The sequence below is a fragment of the Dermacentor silvarum genome, chromosome 1 (genome assembly GCF_013339745.2).
Source record: "Dermacentor silvarum isolate Dsil-2018 chromosome 1, BIME_Dsil_1.4, whole genome shotgun sequence".
In the NCBI taxonomy this organism is placed as follows: Eukaryota; Metazoa; Arthropoda; class Arachnida; order Ixodida; family Ixodidae; genus Dermacentor; species Dermacentor silvarum.
In genome coordinates, this window is record NC_051154.1 from 101622761 (window position 1) to 101642325 (window position 19565).

The 19565-nt window shown below is 47.8% G+C and overlaps 1 protein-coding gene across 1 annotated transcript in view; it reads right to left on the reverse strand.

Moving 5' to 3' along the window:
* Window positions 1-611: 611 nt before the first annotated feature.
* The window catches only part of LOC119433861 (uncharacterized), a 59235-nt gene continuing 40281 nt past the window's right edge, over window positions 612-19565 (reverse strand). Inside the window, exons 5-6 of the mRNA XM_037701139.2 lie at window positions 6140-6296; window positions 612-951 (exon numbers count right to left, since the gene is read on the reverse strand). Coding sequence (XP_037557067.1) covers window positions 881-951; window positions 6140-6296 — 228 coding nt within the window. The 3' untranslated portion in view covers window positions 612-880. The remainder of the gene's footprint in view (window positions 952-6139; window positions 6297-19565) is intronic.

Genomic DNA, 19565 nt, shown 5'->3' on the forward strand with positions numbered 1-19565 from the left:
GGCATGGGCGGTGTCTGAGCAACTAATTAAGTTAGCCTAGATTTGGGTAGGCTGCGGTGATGACGAGATGAATCCGATTTAGATTTCTGGAGGTTGACATTAAGGGGAGGGGGCATTCCCCCCCCCCCCCCGCTCTCACTCTCTCTTTTTTTTTTTTTCCTTCTATGCTGCTTATACCTGGCTCTTGCATGCAGTATGGCCGGATATTCCAATGAATGTTTTTTTTTCTTTATATTTATTATCTGAAATAGTTATAACCAGTACAGTTGATTGTTAGCGCGTAATTCATGCCTTAAGAAATGCGTTAACTTCCCAGGTATAGCCGCCAGGAATTTACAGTGAAAAATTGATCGGCACAGGTATTGTTGGCCGAGACATTTTCGTCCCGTTGGGAAACCACCGATTGCGCAGTTGTGCAAGCGACTGTGATTATTTGTTCTGAAAGTGACGAAGGTCACCGCGAGGATATCGCGAAGAACACAGCCAGGCGTCTCCATTGTGTGGTTGTCATATTGCGTCCATCAAAGCAGATAAGCGCATTCGCAGTCCTGCCGGCGTTGGAGCATACGGCGTATCTTGCAAGGATGACAGCGCTTCAATCGAGGGAAGCCTTGTAGGAAATGAACTTGGACAGTACGTTCGCCAATTTCGAACCACATTTGTTTTATTTGCCAAGGGTGTCCGAACGTATACACAAATGTACTGCACAGATGTGGCGTCTGTGCGTTCCCTGGTTAGGGCGGATATCTCTTTGGGCCTGTCGTTTGTTGTATCTCTCTCATTGTGGGGTGATAGGATATTGGTCACGCGCTGTTGTGCCGCGGTCCGGTCGCCGCCGGCGCAGTGGCAAGCGGAGAGCGCCTCGGTGTCGCTGCTCAGTTCAGCAGGAGCAGTTGCAGGCGCAGTCCTTCTCTTCGGCGATGCCCCGCTTCATGCGACTTGGGCCGTTACCTGGAAAGAGAGGAGCAAACGTCACACATCTCGCTTTGATCGGCGGCGTGGCCAGTCCCATGCACGCATACATACTCGGCGCAGACGCGGCGCAAGCTATACGAGCCGTGTCGGCAAAGGCGTCAGCCAATGAAGAGCAAGGAAGAGAAGGGCGGCGGTTCGCACGGCAAGACTATCGCAGATTAGTGCTTATTAGCGCAAGATTAGCAGCCAACATCGCAGATTAGCAACCAAAATTCACCGCGCGGTGGATGTCGGTTAAAAGGAAGAACCGCGGGTTAGCGGCGGACAATGGGCGAGCTCTCCTTTCTACTATCTATAGGAGACGGTGAGTCGGTGGTTGACGGGACCTGTCGCTTTCGCTGCGATGCAGGTAGTTGGTGAGATCGAATATAGTCGACACAGCTTGGTTAATGCAGGTGAAAAGTAGACACTGCCGGAGTAAGAAGTTAAACTGGCGTGGCTATAGTTAATATGGCAGTTCTTGCAGATCAACATGTAGTTTGATGAGCCGTGTGTGGACGGGGACAATGACAAGACGCGCATATTGGATTGAATTCGTAAAATAAATTAGCCAATGGGAGAAACTTTAATATCAACGGGGTATGTGCGTCTGCGCGAGCTTTCCGGAAGTTGCGCTGCCGTTCCAAATCTATATGTATATAGCCCTCGGAGCGCAGCCGATTCTGTCAGTTTCAGGGCTTTCAAGTTAAGTGAAGCTTCCTGCGCGAATTGCCCGCCAAGCTTGCTTGACATCGTATAGGCTCGTGCTTCCTATGTACTTCAGCGCGATGTATTATTTGCGATGGCGTGCTTTATTTGAAGGATAACGAAACATGCGAAAGTATACCTGCAGTGACAGCCGGTTGGCCACTGCTGCTCGCATCATTCTGTCTCGTTTTTAGCCGGCTGCTTTCGCTAAATAAAACCTGTGACAGAAAACGCTAAAGGCGATCCCTTATTCTCTCTTAAAGCGGAAACATTAGTAAAACTTCAAGTGAGCGACTGTTTCAGCCATAAACTCAGTAGCTGCAGGCGGTAAACAAGTTCTGTCAGTTAGAGAACTGCGCGAAATGACATGGAGATTTCTGCGCGATATTCGAAGGGATGCCTTTGTTATCCTTGCGTGCAGCGTTTGTAATCTCGATGACAGAATTTTCACAGCAGGCAATGAGTTAGGTCGCCCCCCTCCCGTGCAGCACTGTTACGACGTTGCAGCCCCTCTGTTCGCGGCAGTGGCGCTTTAGTTTCAAGAATTTCTGGGTCGCCACCGAGAGTGCGTTTACTTTGGCGACAGCGCGTTCGTGATAGCGCACAAGAATCTTGGCCCCGTATTCACGAAAAAAAAAATGTTTTCACGCTACAACTTTTCGTGATCGCAAATGCGGCCCAACCCTATAGCTGGACGTATTATTAGCGAAAAAAAAAAAAAAAAAAAACTTGTGAACAAAGGGCTTTGTGACTTCGGCCTCTCATTCCGAGTCAATCGCTTTAAAGCCGTAAAATATACGCGCATTCAACGTTGGATGCCCTGGAAGCGTCTGCAAATCTCCGTGGGAAATGTTTTGTGCTTGTAATATCACACTGTTTGGCAGACATGAAGTAAGTAAGCGAAATTCATTAAGTTCAATTACAAGTCCTTTTGATGTCCAAAGCTGGCGACAAGTACTCTTGCAGGGCGCTTTAATTCCGCTCCCGGCAACCAGGCAGGAAATATATATAACCGACGTGTAGAAACTGAGAAATGGCAGCGGCATTTTGACAGCGCCTGCGTTTCCCATCTAAATTTAGGGGCTGTCAGAGCAGCGCTTGGCGCTCGCGCCGCGAAAATAACAGGCACGAGCACATTACAACGGGGGCCTGGTCTGACGCTTCAGGAAGCGATCGCCACCGTTCCTCGCATGACAAATACGCCGCAGCGCGATAGTTTCCGTGTGTCGTGCAGTGAAGCAAATGTTTTCCGCGAAGGACCGCTGGATCACATGCACGTGGAAACGCTAAGCATATAGAAAAGGCTTGCCGGCTGCATGTGCAGGGTTGGTGACAAGCTTTCTATGAACACTCGATGAAGACGACGGTTCTTCCAGCTCCCCTTTTTTCTTTTTTCTACTCAGCCAATTCACGCGGTGCTTTTAATATTATTTTTTTTTCTTAAAGCAAAACAATTTCAGCGCGGCATTTTAACGGCTACAGTTTGACAAAAATAACTTATCATAACATGCGAGCGAAACGTCACAAGAGATGGCTGCGCGTGTTTTCGAGTGTGCTCTCACTTTCTCGCCACGTGCCGCGTTCCATGTGTCACGTGATTAACTTGCTACAGGATGCAGCAGGCATAATCAGCATGCGGCGTGCACACGGGCGCCATGCGCGTTGTGCCGCAAGGCAGTGGGTCCTTTCGAACGCATGCAGGTATCGATGTCCTAACGGTGCAGAAGGTTGACAGCCCATCTCGGAAACGAGAGCGAGAAAGATAGAGAGGGGGGGGAGGGGATATAAGGAAGGCAGGGATGTTAACCAGTCAAGAGTCCTGTTGGCTACCCAGCGCTTGGGGAAGGGAGAAGAGAAAGAATGGAGAATGAGAGATAGAGGGAGGGGGGGGGGATGTTATGGGTTATAGAGACGTGCATGGACCATACTACAGAGTCAAAGGCGCTCGTACAAACCAGACGCTCTCAGAAAGCACAAAAGTGCCTTCTGAGCCGATCATCGGTGGGTACGGGGTTCTAGTATAGTCTATTCACCCAGAGGACGATCATCCAGTTTCCTGAATGCGAAACGAGAGCGTCAGAGTTCGATAAACGCCTTTGTTTAATTTGTCCTTTCCTTTTTCTTTCTTTTTTTATCACAACGTTTCCCACTAACACGGTAACCCTTTCGGTTTAGCCGGCAAGCGTGCGTACAATATAGAAGGGGGCTGACTGGGCTAGTTGGTAATACACTCTTGCGCTGTTCAAGTTCGATACACCGGCCGTAACACCAGTGAAACAAAATGATCCATTACAGCGAGCTTCTCCCTACGAGGACTCTTACTGCGGAAAAGCCAGCTTTCACGAACCCCTTTAAGAAAGGTGCGTCGCAGTCTGTGCCGTATGCAAGCTGTTGCAGGTAGAACTTAAAAAAAATGAATTGTGGTGTTTTACGTGGCAAATCCACGCTCTGATTATGAGGCACGTCGTAGTGGGGGACCCCGGATCAATTTTGACTGCCTACGGTTCTTTAACGTGCGCCTAAATCTGAGTACGCGAGCGTTCTTGCATTTTGCCCCCATCGAAATGCGGCCGGCATCGAACCCGCGACCTCTAGCTCAGCAGCGCAACGTCATAGTCACTAAGCTACCGCAGCGGGTAGCTGTTGCAGGTAAACTAAATAAATACATAAATTATAGCCTCGAAGTGTAATGTATCGGCGCTTCTGTGAAATGTGTAAAGCTGGTAAGCAAGGAGGGTCAAGTTCTAGAAGCGTGAAAGAATGTTGCGGGGGCTACCGCAGCTTTTGCCGGAAACTGCTACGAGGACCCTGTAAGCACAGAGCTCTTGAGACTCGAGTAGCCGAGCACACTACGAAGTTCCCTGCCGTCGGATGCGCGACATAAGGAGTTCAGGAAACAGCTAGTGTCCGCACGCATCCATGAGAGGCACCTGGCTGCGTGCCTTTGACTGGTGCAATTGGACTAGGGCGTAAATTCGGGCTAGTTGGTTATCATGACCATCTAATAAGAACGCTTAAAACGAAGGACGAACACAGAAGAGACATACGCAGCGACGCAACTGGACAACATCATGACAGTGTGCATCCATGCGGGCCGGTGTGGCGTGTGCGTCATCTGTTACCTGCTGTCGTGCTGTAGGTGCGCTTCACGCGTAGCAGGGCAGAATAGAGCAGACGAAAGGAATTCGCGCAAGTAATAACACTATGCCGCAGGAGCTCCGCGGCGCAAGATGTGAGGCCTTTTTCTTTTCTTTCTCTCCTTACTTTTTTCCGCCCTTCCTGTTTTTCCCCCTTTTCTCTCTTGAACGGAGCCAACGCGGTGATTATGAAAGCGAGCCATGCGGGCAAAAAAAAAAAAAAAAAAATTGTGACTCGGCGCACACCTGCGATTCATATATTGCCCCTATGTTAGAGGCCTCAAACAAATATGAAAGCGCGCTGCATCGGTCGCCAACAAGGGCTTTAGACATCGTTGCATCATTTGCGTGCTCTCTCGAAGCAGGCTGGAGAGAGAAATGAGGAAAGACGACAGTATTCAAGTTAACCTCGGATGCCATTTTTTCCAGTGTGGGTTGTTTTTCCAGAAAGCATTTTATTCTATTTGAACAAGCGGCTTTGCTCTCCTTGAATGGCGTGAGACGCAACCAATAGACAAACTGTACGTTCTCCTTCGGTGGGACGAAAAAGAGCATCGAAGCTCTTCCGTAAGGTACTAATTTATTTTCACGTGTTTCTGAGGGGCAGAAGTATAGAGTTAACTCTATAGAAACAAGAGAAGCGCCCACAGTAAAAGCAGGGATAAGAATATCTGAAGGGGAAGGACCGAACAGCGCGACACATTTTATTTATTTATTTATTTATTTATTTATTTATTTATTTATTTATTTATTTATTTATTTATTTATTTATTTATTTATTTATTTATTTATTTATTTATTTATTTATTTATTTATTTATTTATTTATTTATTGGATCTCCAGAGCTTTATATACGGCGCCGTCTGGTGCCATTCCCGCCGCTAAATGTTAATTTAGCTGCTGCCAAATGGCGCTGCATATTTTGTAAGATATAAAAAACCGTGCATTGCAAGACTGTGGAGAGCTCTTCGGCGGGCGCCGACCGGTCGAACCAACCGCCATCGGACGCTCGTGCCCAATTGCGATCGAGCCAACTTATGAAGATCGTTCTTGTTCGAGGTGTTCTGACTCACGCTTCACTCACCAATGGCAGCAGCGAGGCAGACCCGCTGCTGTGCTTATTCAAAAAGGCTTTTTGATACGCTGACAGCGTCAACTGTGACCGGCACCCGCGCACTGCATGGCTGGTGAGTTGGAAAGAGGAGGCCTCGTCCGCGGGTCACTCCGTAATATGAACTATACAGGGCTCGTACTCACCTCGTGCGCCTCAGCCCGTGCATGGAGTCGATTGGTGGCACACTATACGACAACGCACTGACGGCGCACCGAAGTACACGTACCTTGGCCCGGTGCGGCAGTGCCCGCTGGTGCGCGCGACGAGGCGCCGGCTCCGCGTGGCTCGTCGCGGGTTCCCGTCAGGCACGAGAAGATCATGCGCTCGCCCGTCAGGTGCACCATGCGCGGCTCGGTGGTCATGTTGCCGAACGGCGTCATGAGCTGCGCAAGACAAGAACCACACGACGGTGTCAGTTCTCCCTGCGCCTTGCTGCTCCGCGATGGCAAACAGAGCGCGGTCACTGTATGCAGCATGCATTGCATCTGTTTCACGTGCCGCCGCTCCGTCTGCATAACACGCTGAATAAGCGCCGCTGTAGCAGCTTCTGCATACCACGCTCGCTATGTATATAGTGAACAAAAAGATATCATGTTTCGCATTTGGGTCCTGTGTGCTCAACTGTTCAGAAAGTTGGAGCTGCGTTATGCAAGACAGCTAGCTGTAGGGCAATAGTCTCCTGAACACACACTGCCACCGTACTTTATTCATACCGCATAGCCCATCCACAGTGTACGTAATTTGCGTATTCCACTAATGTATCACAGGGAAACCGTAATATCAACCAGCATTGAAAATACGTGCGCGCTGGTTAGCCGAACAAAATGTTTAGCCGATCAAAATGTTAGCCGAACAAAATGTTTGGCATGCTACTGCAAGTAGTTTAATGTATAACAATAGATCAAACAACGAGAGAAAAGAAGGAATGCAGACCCATCTACTCGCACAAAAACTGGGAAACGGGCAGCAGTGGCAGCTCTAGGGCACCGTCAGTAACCAAAATGTTTTCCCATCTCTGGCCTTTTGGCTCCACCACAAACATTTCGTTCCAGGCGTACGTGTTTGTGAGTTTCTGTACTCAAATAGGATCGGCTGTTAGACAGACAGCTACATATTTATTGATTGATTGATCGACCGGGTTTAACGTTACAAAAACAACACATGGGCTATACCAGACGCCGTTGTGGAGCGCTCTGGATTCGTTTTGGCTACCTGGGGTTCTGCACCCAATGATCGGTACAGGAACGTATATTGTATTCTGTCTCCGTTGGAATGCGGCCTCCGCGGCCGAGAATAGAACCCGCGACCTCGTGGTCAGCAGCAGAACGCCACAGCCACTGAGCCATCGCGGCGGGTGCGCTCAAATGTCGAGCCCAGGACAAATGTGATCGGGGGCGACATACTGCTTCAAGTGCGAACCACTCGGGTAGTCTTTTCTTTCGTCACCTCCGGCGCTCAACGGCAGCTCAAGGCGACGGATGGCCACATCGGATGCGGCGATGGATTCTGTGAAGGACGCTCAGATGTGCCTTGGAGCCGCACCAACCAGCATTTCCAGTCGGCCTATGCGACTTTTGCTTCCTCCGTTTGTTCTTCTATTTCTTTACCTTCTTACGTTTGCTTATTCTGTAGCGGGTAGTGAGTGACAGCTATCTTTGTTCTTATGCCTCGCGAGAAAACAATTGATCCTCGGCGCTCATCTGTTCCCGTTGAGGACGCCCGGAAGGTTGCATGCACCATGTGGGAGATAAGCAGCTTCAGAAAAACACTCGTTGAAAAGCACTTTCAGTTGGCTCTAATAGCCGAAATTACATCATTAGTGCGTAGCCGATTGGCGATACTGTAGCCCCCCCCCCCCCTTTTTTTTTTCTTTTTTTTCGCGAGGAGTTATATGTTCTGACAGCACCAAGCCAAGAGCTGCGATTAGAATAAAGTAAAAAAAAGAAGAAAGGGGGGGGGGGGAAATACCATTATATATTTGCCATTCAGTGCCGTGGTCACAATGACATTTCATTGCAGAACACGATACCGAATGAGCCGCGCTGCGAAGGCTGCTTTCCTGTCTAAACATGAAGTCCAATCTCAGCGCATGCAATAAAACATTTTTTATCTCGATCAGTGCTATTCAAACGCGATAACTTCTCAGCTTCGTTGAGATCTAAAAGCGCTCACTGCACTCGGAAAAGCTTTTGTTCTTGACGACAGGGTCAGAACTTTTCGCCTTTACAGCCTTGCATTCCTTAATTGTCGGTGAGCAAATTCCGTGAGTTTATTAACCTCGCTGATTCTTGCCGTTATTTCAGTATTATTATTTTTTGCTTCGGTGCGACCTTTGCATTCTCGAGTTCCTTGTTCCTATAGAATCCGTATAATAATGTCTCGCTGAACGCGACAACTTGTCGAATATTTGGCCACGAAATTCAAGATTCATCTACTGCGCAAAATAAGTGTAAATAAAAATAAAAGGGGCTTATTCGTCACCCGACTCAGTGGACCTGACCGGTGCGGAACTTTCCCTCGGCAGCACGCAGCTCCCGCCAGCGTCGGTGAAACGTTTGCCCTGGCACGGATGCGTGGAATACAAGCGAACGGAAATGGTCCGTATATGACAATAAACTCGGCGACCTCCGCAAGAACCACGCGGCTTCCGAGCTGTGTTCATAAATATCACCGGATGCGCACGTGTACACACTAAGAGGAGGAATAGAGGGTGAGGTAACGGCGAAATTACGGTGAAGTGTTCAGGAGCGCGTAAAAAGAAATAACGCATGTGCAGGAAAATGACACGGTCGTGCGGGCATGGCACTTTTTACAGCGTAAGCTGTTATGGGCTCATTCCAATAGCCGTTTCTGGTCGCGATGATGCCGCCGCTGCCCCGTAACCGCTATCGCCGGAAATGCGAAAAGAAGTACCCACTCTCCGCTGGGATCGAACCCAGACACGCTGCGTGGGAGTCCGATATACTTTACCACTGAGCCACGCAATCGCTTGTTATCAGGCAGAAGAAAAATTCCCTTTATACGCACCCTATAGGCCGGCGCGCAGGCGCAGACGACCCGAGCCTCCGCCAGTATGGTGGCGCCATCTAGTTATCGTGCCTGCAACCGCCGCTTGCGACGAGATGCGATTCAGACGCGATGCGATTCAGACGAGGCGCGCAATCAACGCTATCCCGATGTTATATACATGTGCGCCACGTATTCTGGCTACCTCTTCGGTACACGTTATGGCGTCTCCTCGCAAGGTACGAACCGCTGCTGAAAAAGCGAATCGTAGAGCTACGTGCGCGGCTACAACCAGGCATGATCGGGCTCAGCAGACAGCTGTGCAGAGAGCATTACAAGCCGCAGCTCGTCGTCGACGCCGCGCGGACAGTTCAGATCGTTCTCGTGAAAATCGAGGCGAATGCACTTTGCCGCGAAGACAAAGTGCATTGTGCGTGGTGCCGAAATTGGAGCTACTCTTGCGCCGCTCAACCAGCTTACGCTGTGACTGTGCTGCGTGTGCCGCGCAGGCCTGTGACTTTTTTGAAATTGCATTTGGCAAGCGCAAGTTCGGTATATTAAGCCCGACCACTCTAAAACGTCATTAAAGCTAGTTGATCATCTTCTTCTTTCTCGGGTTTTACGTGCCAAACCCAGTTCTGATTACGAGGCACGCCGTAGTGGCCCTAGGGCGCCGAATTAATTTTGATCACCTGTGGTTCTTTAACGTGCACTACAACGCAAGCACACGGGCGTTTTTGCATTTCGCCTCCATCTTCCTCTTCTCCTTTCTGGGGTTTTACGTGCCAAAACCAGGCAGAGTTGAACCTTGACCATGCGGAGATCCCAGTCACATCACTCAAGTGCATAAACTAGCGGTACACGAACTGCACAAGCTAGGTGTTTTCGCCGTGACGATACCGGAATCGTCATCATCTTGCGAGCGCACGTATTGGTGTCTTCGAAGATGGAAGACTTATCTTCGCAGCAAGATGACGAATAATCGTCTGAGCGACCTAGCTGGGCTTGCGGTCGAACGATCTCTTGCCAATAAGATGTGTATTCAGCGTGTTCTCGACATGCTTGATACTGCGCACAGTTATCGACGTATATACGTCTGCACTAGTATGCTGGTATAATGGTAACCCATCGTATCTCTGCGGCGCTTTCGCGGGGAAATTGTGCGAGCACGGGCGTAGGACCCAAACCTATACCGGTATCAGAACAACCGCTTCGCCAACGAATAAATCCCGGCTATGTTTTGTCTTGTACTGTCACAGCGCAGGCACTGACATCTGTGGTTGTGCCGAAACCTTCGAGCACATCATCTGTCCCTGTCATCGCTTTGAAAGACTCCATAGGGTGCTGTCCGAGGCGACGTCTGTGCCCTAGGTAGTGTAGTGAATAGTGCTAATATTTGCGTTTGTGAAACCTGCTCTACTGTATGGCCAAAATTGACACTGACTGACATGCCTACTGCGTCCTCTATTTTTGCAGTTCTCTACACTCTTCTATTTGTTTTTGTTATTCTTTTCTCATATATCTCCTTGTTAATATTTTCTTATTTCCAGCGTTTAGAATCACTAGCCAGCGACATAAGGGTGTTTAATTTTTTTTTTTTTTTGTAATCTGGAGCGTCTTCACCAAAGTTGGAATTGATATGCACATTGCTTAGTGGTGTTCTCTCTCCTGCTGTGAAATTACTCTTTTGAACCTATATTGTGATCTAGTTAACTGATGGTATTTTGTTGCTACTGGGTACCTGTTTTTTTTTTTCATTACTTAATACTGCTTTTCTTGTGTTTGCTGTACGATGTACTATATAAATTTTCATTTTTTTAGCAAGATCACTGCTGTGTAAATGTGTAAATTTTAATTTATACCTTACTGCGTTGCTGGAATAGCTTATTCACAGTGATGTATTTAGAATCCCTTCAGCTCATTCAAGCTGTTTTTAAAAGATTTTAGACATCGAGCAATTTGTATCCCCATCAAAACCCTGTTGTGCTCTTGGACGAGTGTGTTGAACATACATAAATAAATGTTCGCTTTTTTGTTTCACGTGCTTTCATTCTTAAATGACGCAAAGAAAGCACGCCGAATAACTACAAAGTCCAGGTAGTTCAATTTAAAAAAAAATACGAAAATAATAAACACGTTCAGAAATAGTGGGAGAAACTGTAGTGCAAAGAAGCATTGGGCGGGGCAATGATTGACATCTTTTGAACATGCGCAGCCTGGATATCTATTACGTTGCACTTACCTAAGCAGAACACCGTGTATGTTTATTGGACTCTTGAGCGACTGAAGGAAGCGTAGGGGCCGTGTAACAAGATTTATCTCGGACTTCCGATTGACTCATTTGAACATTTATAAAATAAGAGGAAAGTGGAGGCGAGTTCAACATAGTGAAAACACAACGCATAAGTTCCCCGCCTGCGTCAGTGCGACGTCACGGGTTTCACTGGGGGGAATCTTTACTGACAAACACTTATCTAGAGCCGAGAAGACGCTGTCAAAATCTATGACGTCACGTGAAGCTGGTGCGGGAAGTGCAAAGTGGCGTTGCCACGTGTCTTTAATTTTTGCGTCCATTCTGGCTTACATGCCCTGGACTGACTCTACGACTGACACAGTTGGTATTACGAACGTGCAAATTGCCTATATAACTAAACCGAATATATCACTTGAATATGCTTCCATGAGATGGTTGGTTACTTGCTGCATATGGCACATTCAAGGAACTAAAGACGAGCACGTCCTGCCTATTTCTAGTTCCGTATCGGCCTTTAGTGTTGTGTATGTGTCACACACTTTTTTGCACCGAGATAACGCACGTATTCGCATTGAAGCGCAGTGCGCGAAGCTTTTTTGAGCCTTCTGCAAGTATGAATGTGTGTAAATTGCCAGAAAGCTGCACTGCATGCGACATAATATTTCGAGTAACACGAAAAATCACATTCAAACGAACGTGAGGAATATCAATTCTTACCTGTATACTGGTGGCAACAGTGCCCTCGCACGTGCGTAATTAAGGAGGCGTTTGAGCGTTGGCTGTGCATTTCCATCTTTCTTTGCTTTAATGTAGCTTTTTAGCACTTGCGCTCCGCTTCAACAGAGAGCCTATATATACGGCAATATGTTCGCCTTACAGACAAAGTTACGGGCGCTGAGATTCTGCGCGAACTGCTGCGCGATTTTGTGGTCGTTTCGGAACCTTACACTTTTCAAGGTTTTTCTTACAAAAAAAAAAAGAAAGACTTGAATACCAGCAGGTTGTTACATCAGTAGATGCATCACGGACGAAATCGAAGATAAAGAAGGCAGACGCCCAATCGGTATTAAAACTGAATCGTTGCGGCAGTGAGGTTCGAACCCACGTTGAAAATCTTCGTGTTGAAGAATGTGCCACGAGCATTTTCTGTTTGCCCTTTTTTTTTAATGCTACAACAATTAAGGACAGGTAACCCGCCGTGGTTGCTTAGCAGCTTTGGCGTTGCGCTGCTAAGTACGAGGTCGCCGGATCCAATCCCGGCAGGGGCGGCCGCATTTCGACAGGGGCGAAATGCAAAAACGCCCGTGTGCATTGGGTGCACGTTAAAAACCCCAGGTGACGAAATCAATTCATAGTCACATATTCTTGGTATAACCGCGAAGAAGACACGGACGGTGGCGGAAGAATAAGACGGGACGCCACCGTCCGTGTCTTCTTCGAGCTTATACCAATAATATGTTACCGTACCAACTCGCCCAACTATCCATCCTTTTGCAATTCATAGTCCCCCACTATACGGCGCGCGCGCCTCATAATCCGATCGTGGTTTTGGCACGTAAAACCCCAGAATTTAATCTTTCTTCTTTTTTTTAAGGATAGGTATAAAGGCCTCTAGCGCAAATCATGCGTTGCGTTTCAGACTGGTCGACCCTGTATACGTATAGTTGCCGACTCGATAACTGGAAGAACTCTTTCACTATAAGAGAGTGTTACGGCGTCTCGCTTGGCCGCCACGTCAGCCGCGCCTGCATGGCCACTTTGTCTCGCTCCATGTACAGCGAGCCCTATCGACTCCGGTGCAGGCGGACGCGCAAGCCGCTAAAGACAGGCCGGTTGTTGCGACATTCCGCCGCGGTGGTGTGCACAAAAGAGCCCGTCACGAGCTTCCTCCCGGAGAAAGGGCGCAAACTGCAAGCCCGCCTTATCTATATGCCGGAGAAACAGCTGAAATGGCCACGGTCGAGAGGGCCGCAGCTTTCGGCACCAATACACAAGAGGGGTGAGTGCCACTTTGTCAGGCCTAGCTTAGAGATAAGCCCCTTGTGCGCGCAGAGTCGCGACGCTGTGCCAGGGGTGTTCGCAGTATAATAGATGCGAACGGGGGTGCGCAGTAAAGAGATCCTGATAAAGCATGCCTCCTGGTATATTTGAAATGATTACGCGCCATGGACTTCCTAACGTGTTCCTTTTCTTGGGTTGAGGGTCAGGACACCATTCCGAATCTCTGTCGCCTGAGCATCGTGTGTCTTCTTCAGACACTCACCGGCCATGGCGGCGGATGTGGAACACCATTAGAATCGCGAGAGTCTCGACTCTGGCAGCCTTGATGCCGGGAGGTTATAGCATGCGAGGGTTTATCGTCCACTTGTCTGCTCCTATACAGTTCATTTACTGTACGGGGTGGTCGTGTGTAAGTTTTCAGGAATTTTTAAAAATCGCTGGTTGCAGATAAAGTAATTCTAGTCGTTGAGCTCGATTATTCAGAGAGGCGGGCATTAGACAAGAAATCGAAACACATATTCAACTAATTGAAAAAAATCACTAATTAACTTCTTAAATAATTAGTTTATGGCACGTATTGCAATTTACTAATTGTAGCCGGTGAGTTTGCAAGGTGTATCCACTTGGAATGAGCTTCCGGAATTACACCAGTTTTGAAATAAACGCCATCAAACGGGCAGCAAAAATGCACCGTTGTTCCACTTACTTTTTTAACAAAACGCTCTTTTATGCATTCAAGAGCAAATGTAACTGGAACGCCCATGTATTTCGGCCCACACTTTGGGAAATAATATATCTCAAATGGTTTCATCCATGAGATTCAGTTCAAGTGTATACGTCTTGCAAACTCACCGTCTACAATTCGTAAATTGCAATATGTGCCGTAAAGTAATTACTTAATAATGTAATTAGTGATTTTTTGTTAATTAGATGAACATGTGTTTCGATTCATCGTGCTAGTAATGTCCGCCTCTTCGAATAATCCAGCTCAAGGACAAGAATTATGCTATCGGCCACAGGCGATTTTTTTTAAATTTCCGCAGAACTTGGAAATTATCACCCCGTACGCGCGAAGCCTTGCGGTTGAAAGGATGTTTTACATTCGCCGACTCCACCGCGGCAGTGGCTATGGCGTTGTGCTGCTGGACACGAGTTGGCGGGTGGTTAAAATTAATCTGGAGTCCCACACTACGACGTGCCTCATAATCAGATCGTATCGTGGTTTTGGCACGTGTAACGCCGGAATTTGATTGCATTCGCCGTCATGGCCGTGAGTGGCGCTGGCTAACACTCCCAGGGCTCGATCTATAGCACATTTATACAAATACCCAGTAAAGTGGACGGAGGGACACGGGGACATTAGGGGACACGCGGTAGCTCAAGCATATATGTTAACTGGTAGAGCATATCGCGTATGCGTTATGCGTAAGTTATTTCGCATTTTCCTGGTATTTCTCCACTCCAATTAAAAAAAGAAGGGGGGGGGGGGTGTTGCCGGTAGCAAGTATACACGTGTATATATATATATATATATATATATATATATATATATATATATATATATATATATATACTGCCGGTTGCGTCAGGCGCTCGCGGATTGTGACAAGAAGCTTCGGGACATTTTTAGTCGTCCGTAACGGGAATCCATTGAACGTGTCTTTCGCTCAACTATGTACCTTGTTGCAGTTGTGGTCGTTGTAGCTTCAACGATACTGTGGATATGACAGTTCGATAAAACCCGCTCTTGGACTGCGCATTGCACTGGAGCGGAAACAACCCGGACAGGAGTGAACGACAACACAAACACGTAGCTTCCGCTATATATAATACAATGTTACGTGTTTCAGCCGGAACCAACAAGCCCAGTGGATGCATACTGGCATTAGATGGGGATTGAGTACACAAACCAAAAACGATATTGCATCAAGATTTGGGTGCCCTTTAAAAAACACCAGGTGGTGATTAATGCGAAGCTGTTGCGTCATATTGGGTCGTTCGACGCCAACAACCAATCACCCTCGCTACTTGACCTCGTCGTTCGTTAATAAATCAAAGCAGCTCTCAGGTATTATACGGGTGGATATAGCATATGCTTCTCGTGAAGTTAGGAAGTAGCAAACTGCATAGAAGCCTATATATGACACGTGTTTCTTTCAATACGTTTCATTACTGTGTGTCTGCGTGCGCAGCTCTTTGTGTTAGCGCGCTATGTTGGGATTTCTTTTTTATTTCTCTCTCTCTCTCTTTCCTTTTGTGCACTGCTCAACGGAAGCGACGGTAATTCGGCGCATTTAAGATCGCAGCGTGTGTATATGACGCATACCTGTAGCTGACAAAATCTTCGTTATCTTATTGGGCGCTGAGATGCACCGGTCCGTGCGCTGCAGGTGCGTTTTAATCAAGAGTGGTCTGTAACATCCGGAAATCCTCAGCTATCTCCGTTTTCCCTGGCGAAGCACGTGCTTTTGCCGTGCGCCCACGAAGGGGCGCACGGCGCCTGTTGCGCTACCCCGAAACCAAGAACGGCACTCGCAGGCAGCAGTCGAGTTTGCGAAGGGCAGCGGCACTGCACAGTACACGCTTATCTCACATTAGTTGAGCACCTCTTTAAGCAGTGCATCTGTATACACTCCGAAACATAATTATCAGCTGCACAATGGCGATGCGCCGATACGGATCTGTCACTCTTGTGCGGAAGGCTTCGTTATCACCGACTAAGCCGTGGCGCCCGTCGATGACGACAGAAGCTGCCTGAGCGAAGATTAAAAACGGAGCACATGTCCCGACGACTTGCTCGCTCAATGCCAGCCGCGTGAAGGACGAGCGAGAGGGGACACAAAGAAAATAAATGCGCAGCAACGTGTAGAAAAAGTGCGACTCGACAGAAACAGAAAGTTAAAGGTCCTTTGTTCATGGCTGTTTCTTTGTATCCCTCGCACCGCGTCCAAGCGTGTAGTTACGATAACCTGGTGGCTTAATTGTGAAGCAGGCGGGAGATAGTATATAGCGCGCGGCTCGGTGGTAGTAGAGATGTTTCGCGGTGATAGTGTGAGTTACGCGCGCGTGCTATGTATAGTTGCACTCCAAGCCCCCTTGTCGGCCGCACAAAAGAAGGCGAACCTCCCCGCGCTCGAGTGTGCGCGAGCGGGTCGGCGACCTCGTTCCTGCTCGTGCGCGCGCGGCGCGGTCAGTCGAGCAGGTTGGTCGCTGCGCAGCCGAGACGATTGCCTCCGGAGCATGCGAAATGGGGCCGCCCTCGCATCGCGGGACACATTTCGCCTCGCGAGGTGCCCGCCGCACGCCTTGTCGGGGGATCAGATGGCCGCAGTCGATAGGGTACTTACTGCGGCGCAACTCGCGTCGCGCCTGGCCTCATTCTGCCGATGTCTTGCTATTCGTTACGCGCACAAAAATGAAAGTTCGGGGTCAGCCGCATTGCGATGCCGCTGAGCACATATCCAGTCCCCGAAAAAAAAAACAAGTATACATACATGTATATTATAATACCGATACCTTATAGGCTCATTCACCGATAGAGTTTAACAAGCAGCACCATGTGCTATATGAGATACGCCGTATAGCGGATGAGTCCGGATTAATTTTGGCTACCTGAGGCTTATTTAGCGCGCACCTAAATCTAGACACAAGAGCGGGTTTTTTTTTTTTTTTTTTTTTTTTTTTTTTTTCGTTCCGTCACTTTTGGAACGCGGCCGTTGGGGCCGGGAATCGACCGCGTGAGACCTTAACACGAACAATAATCAAAGTAATTCGCATTCGTGATTCGGATACGGCCATATTTGCCAGCTTCTGCCGGAAGAACTTGCTTACGCTTTTCCCCAGTAATATAACAAATAGGCAAATAATTTCGTATTTAGGAATCATGCGTGCTAGGCTGTTAAGTCGTATGTATTGTTTCGTTAGTATAGCTTTCCTGAAAACTTGAGATAAATGAATCTCATGAACTGTTTAGCATTCGTCGGAGTCGTCTTCTGTACTGCTACTTCATCTGGAGTATTGAATTCAATTCTGGGGTTTTACGTGCCAAAACCATGATTTGAGTATGAGCCATTATGAGATTATAATGGGGGACTCCGTATTAATTTTGACCACCAGGGGATCTTTTAACGTGCCCCCAATGCACCGGACACGTGTGTTTTTGCATTTCGCCCCCATCGAAATGCGGCCGCCGCGGCCGGGATTTGATACCGCGACCTCGTGCTCAGCAGCGCAACACCAAATCCGCTAAGCCACCGCGGTGGGTCATCTGTATAGTATAGTTGCATCAACATGTACACTCTTGAACTTGTGTTTACCCCTTCAACCGTGAGCCAACCACATCGCGTGAAGCGATCTCGGGAGCCAATCATTGCCACAGCCTATTATTCAACGGGTGCTTTCCAGAATAATATGCACAGCGGTATCGCCAGCGGTGGACCATCGTATATACTTATCGTAATAGCAATACCCTAAGCAGAAGTGTATAGTTAGTCATCCTATGAGTGAAGTCGACTTCTGTTCACCCGGTGCCAACGAGCCAAAACCCGCGTACATTGCCGAGAGAGCGATATGGTATAAAATAGAATTAAAAAAAAAAAAGCAACCATCCGAACTTCCAAAAGGTCCGGTCTGGCTGGCAGCAAAGTAATTTAGGCCAAGGTCGAGAGCGGCTTCGGGAACCAGTCGGAACACGTAAAAGACCAAAGTGGTTTCAATTAAGTTCGGCGCCTGACTGTCGTGGTCAGCACCGCCCTATCTTTGGACACATTGCACCAGCAATATAGGTTTATGAGCAATATTTGCTGCCCTTGCTGATATAGAGACGAGAAAGCTCTAGAAAGCGTGCATGCACTGATACTATTGTACCCCCTCGGTTATTGGTACCGTTCACGTATTGGACTCGCACTCACAGTTTTGAAAAATCTCTAAAGAAAAGAACGGCACACAGTTCGGTTGTTCTGTCTGTCGTCGATCGCAGGCACTTAAAGGAAAGCATTAGCGACGTGAACAGAGCCGCGTTGGTGCTTTGCAATAAAAGCAGAAAGAAACGAGAAAGGACAAAAAAAAAAAAAAAAAAGACTTTCTGTAAAATGTACTTGCTGCTTTCTGATTACGGTACGGCATCACTGAATGTAAATGAGGCAGCGAGTTACACTGGACGCCCTCAAAAGGTAACACAAGAATAAGCAATAAAATCGCGGTTGCATTAGTTTTCCGACAAACACTATAACCTGGACTCGCTTGACCAGCGTAACACGAGTCTTGATTGCGTTACCAGAAAGGGGAGAACGGTTAAATCAAGCAGAAAAACGGTAAAAGAAGGGCGACGTGCTCCGCATGAGACGTAACGCTCAGCCCTGGGGCACGGCACGACATACATTACGTGGTTATATTTTCGTCCGAATATAACCAGCCAATGACTCTTTGCGAGGATATACCGTGTTTTCTACGCGTAATCGCAGCAGAACTCCGAGATGCAAAATCGGAAGGGAGTCTGCACCTTGCCCGTGTATGAAAAAAGAAGATATAATAAATTAAATAATATACAAGTTTTGGTTAGTTAAACCACGCCACCAGCAAGCACAACAAAGGATGCCGTGCCCGAGGAGGAGGAGGAGAAAGAAGAAAGGAAAGGCAGGGAGGTTAACCAGACGCTCGTCCGGTTTGCTACCCTATACGGGGAAGGGATTTAAATGGATGAAAAGAAAGGAGAGAGAAGGAAGAAATTACTCTCAGTATGAACACGTGCGGTATTCCAACACTCCACAATCGAACCCGGCTCTAAAACAACAGGCCACAACAGGCGGGGCTGATTCTCCTAGCCTGCATAACATGCCCAACGATCGCAATAAATATGATGTCACATACGTATAAAGCGAAAGGCAGTCAGAGTCATAGACATAGCAATTCTCGTACCACCTCATGAACTCTTCTTAAGTCTCTCGTACTTGCTTTTCTCGAACTGTGACTTCTTTCTTCTTTTTACAACTTCTTTATTCTTCTATCTTACCATATTATCCTTTTTTCCTCATTGTGATGTGAAGAAAAAAAATGCAAAGAAAACTAGAAACTCCGCGCCGGTGCATAGAAAGCTATGGCGTTCTCGTGTAAAGTCAGTCAGAAACGAGAGCGGCTGCGTGTTGCAAAGAAGGTAGCGGGATCCTCCCGGGACTCCCTTCAGTCGACGTCGCGCGGATCGGCGGTTCAGAGACGGTCAATTGGAGCAAGTTCCTCTGCTCTTTCTTCCGGTTGGCTGACGCGACGCACATCTATTTCGCTGCACTGCGCGGAGTTTGTGAGATAGCGCGTAAATCTCGTTCCTTTATTTTCATTTCAATTAGTAAGACAGAGAGAGACGAGTTGTTTCGGTATGGCGGACCTGTGTCGATCA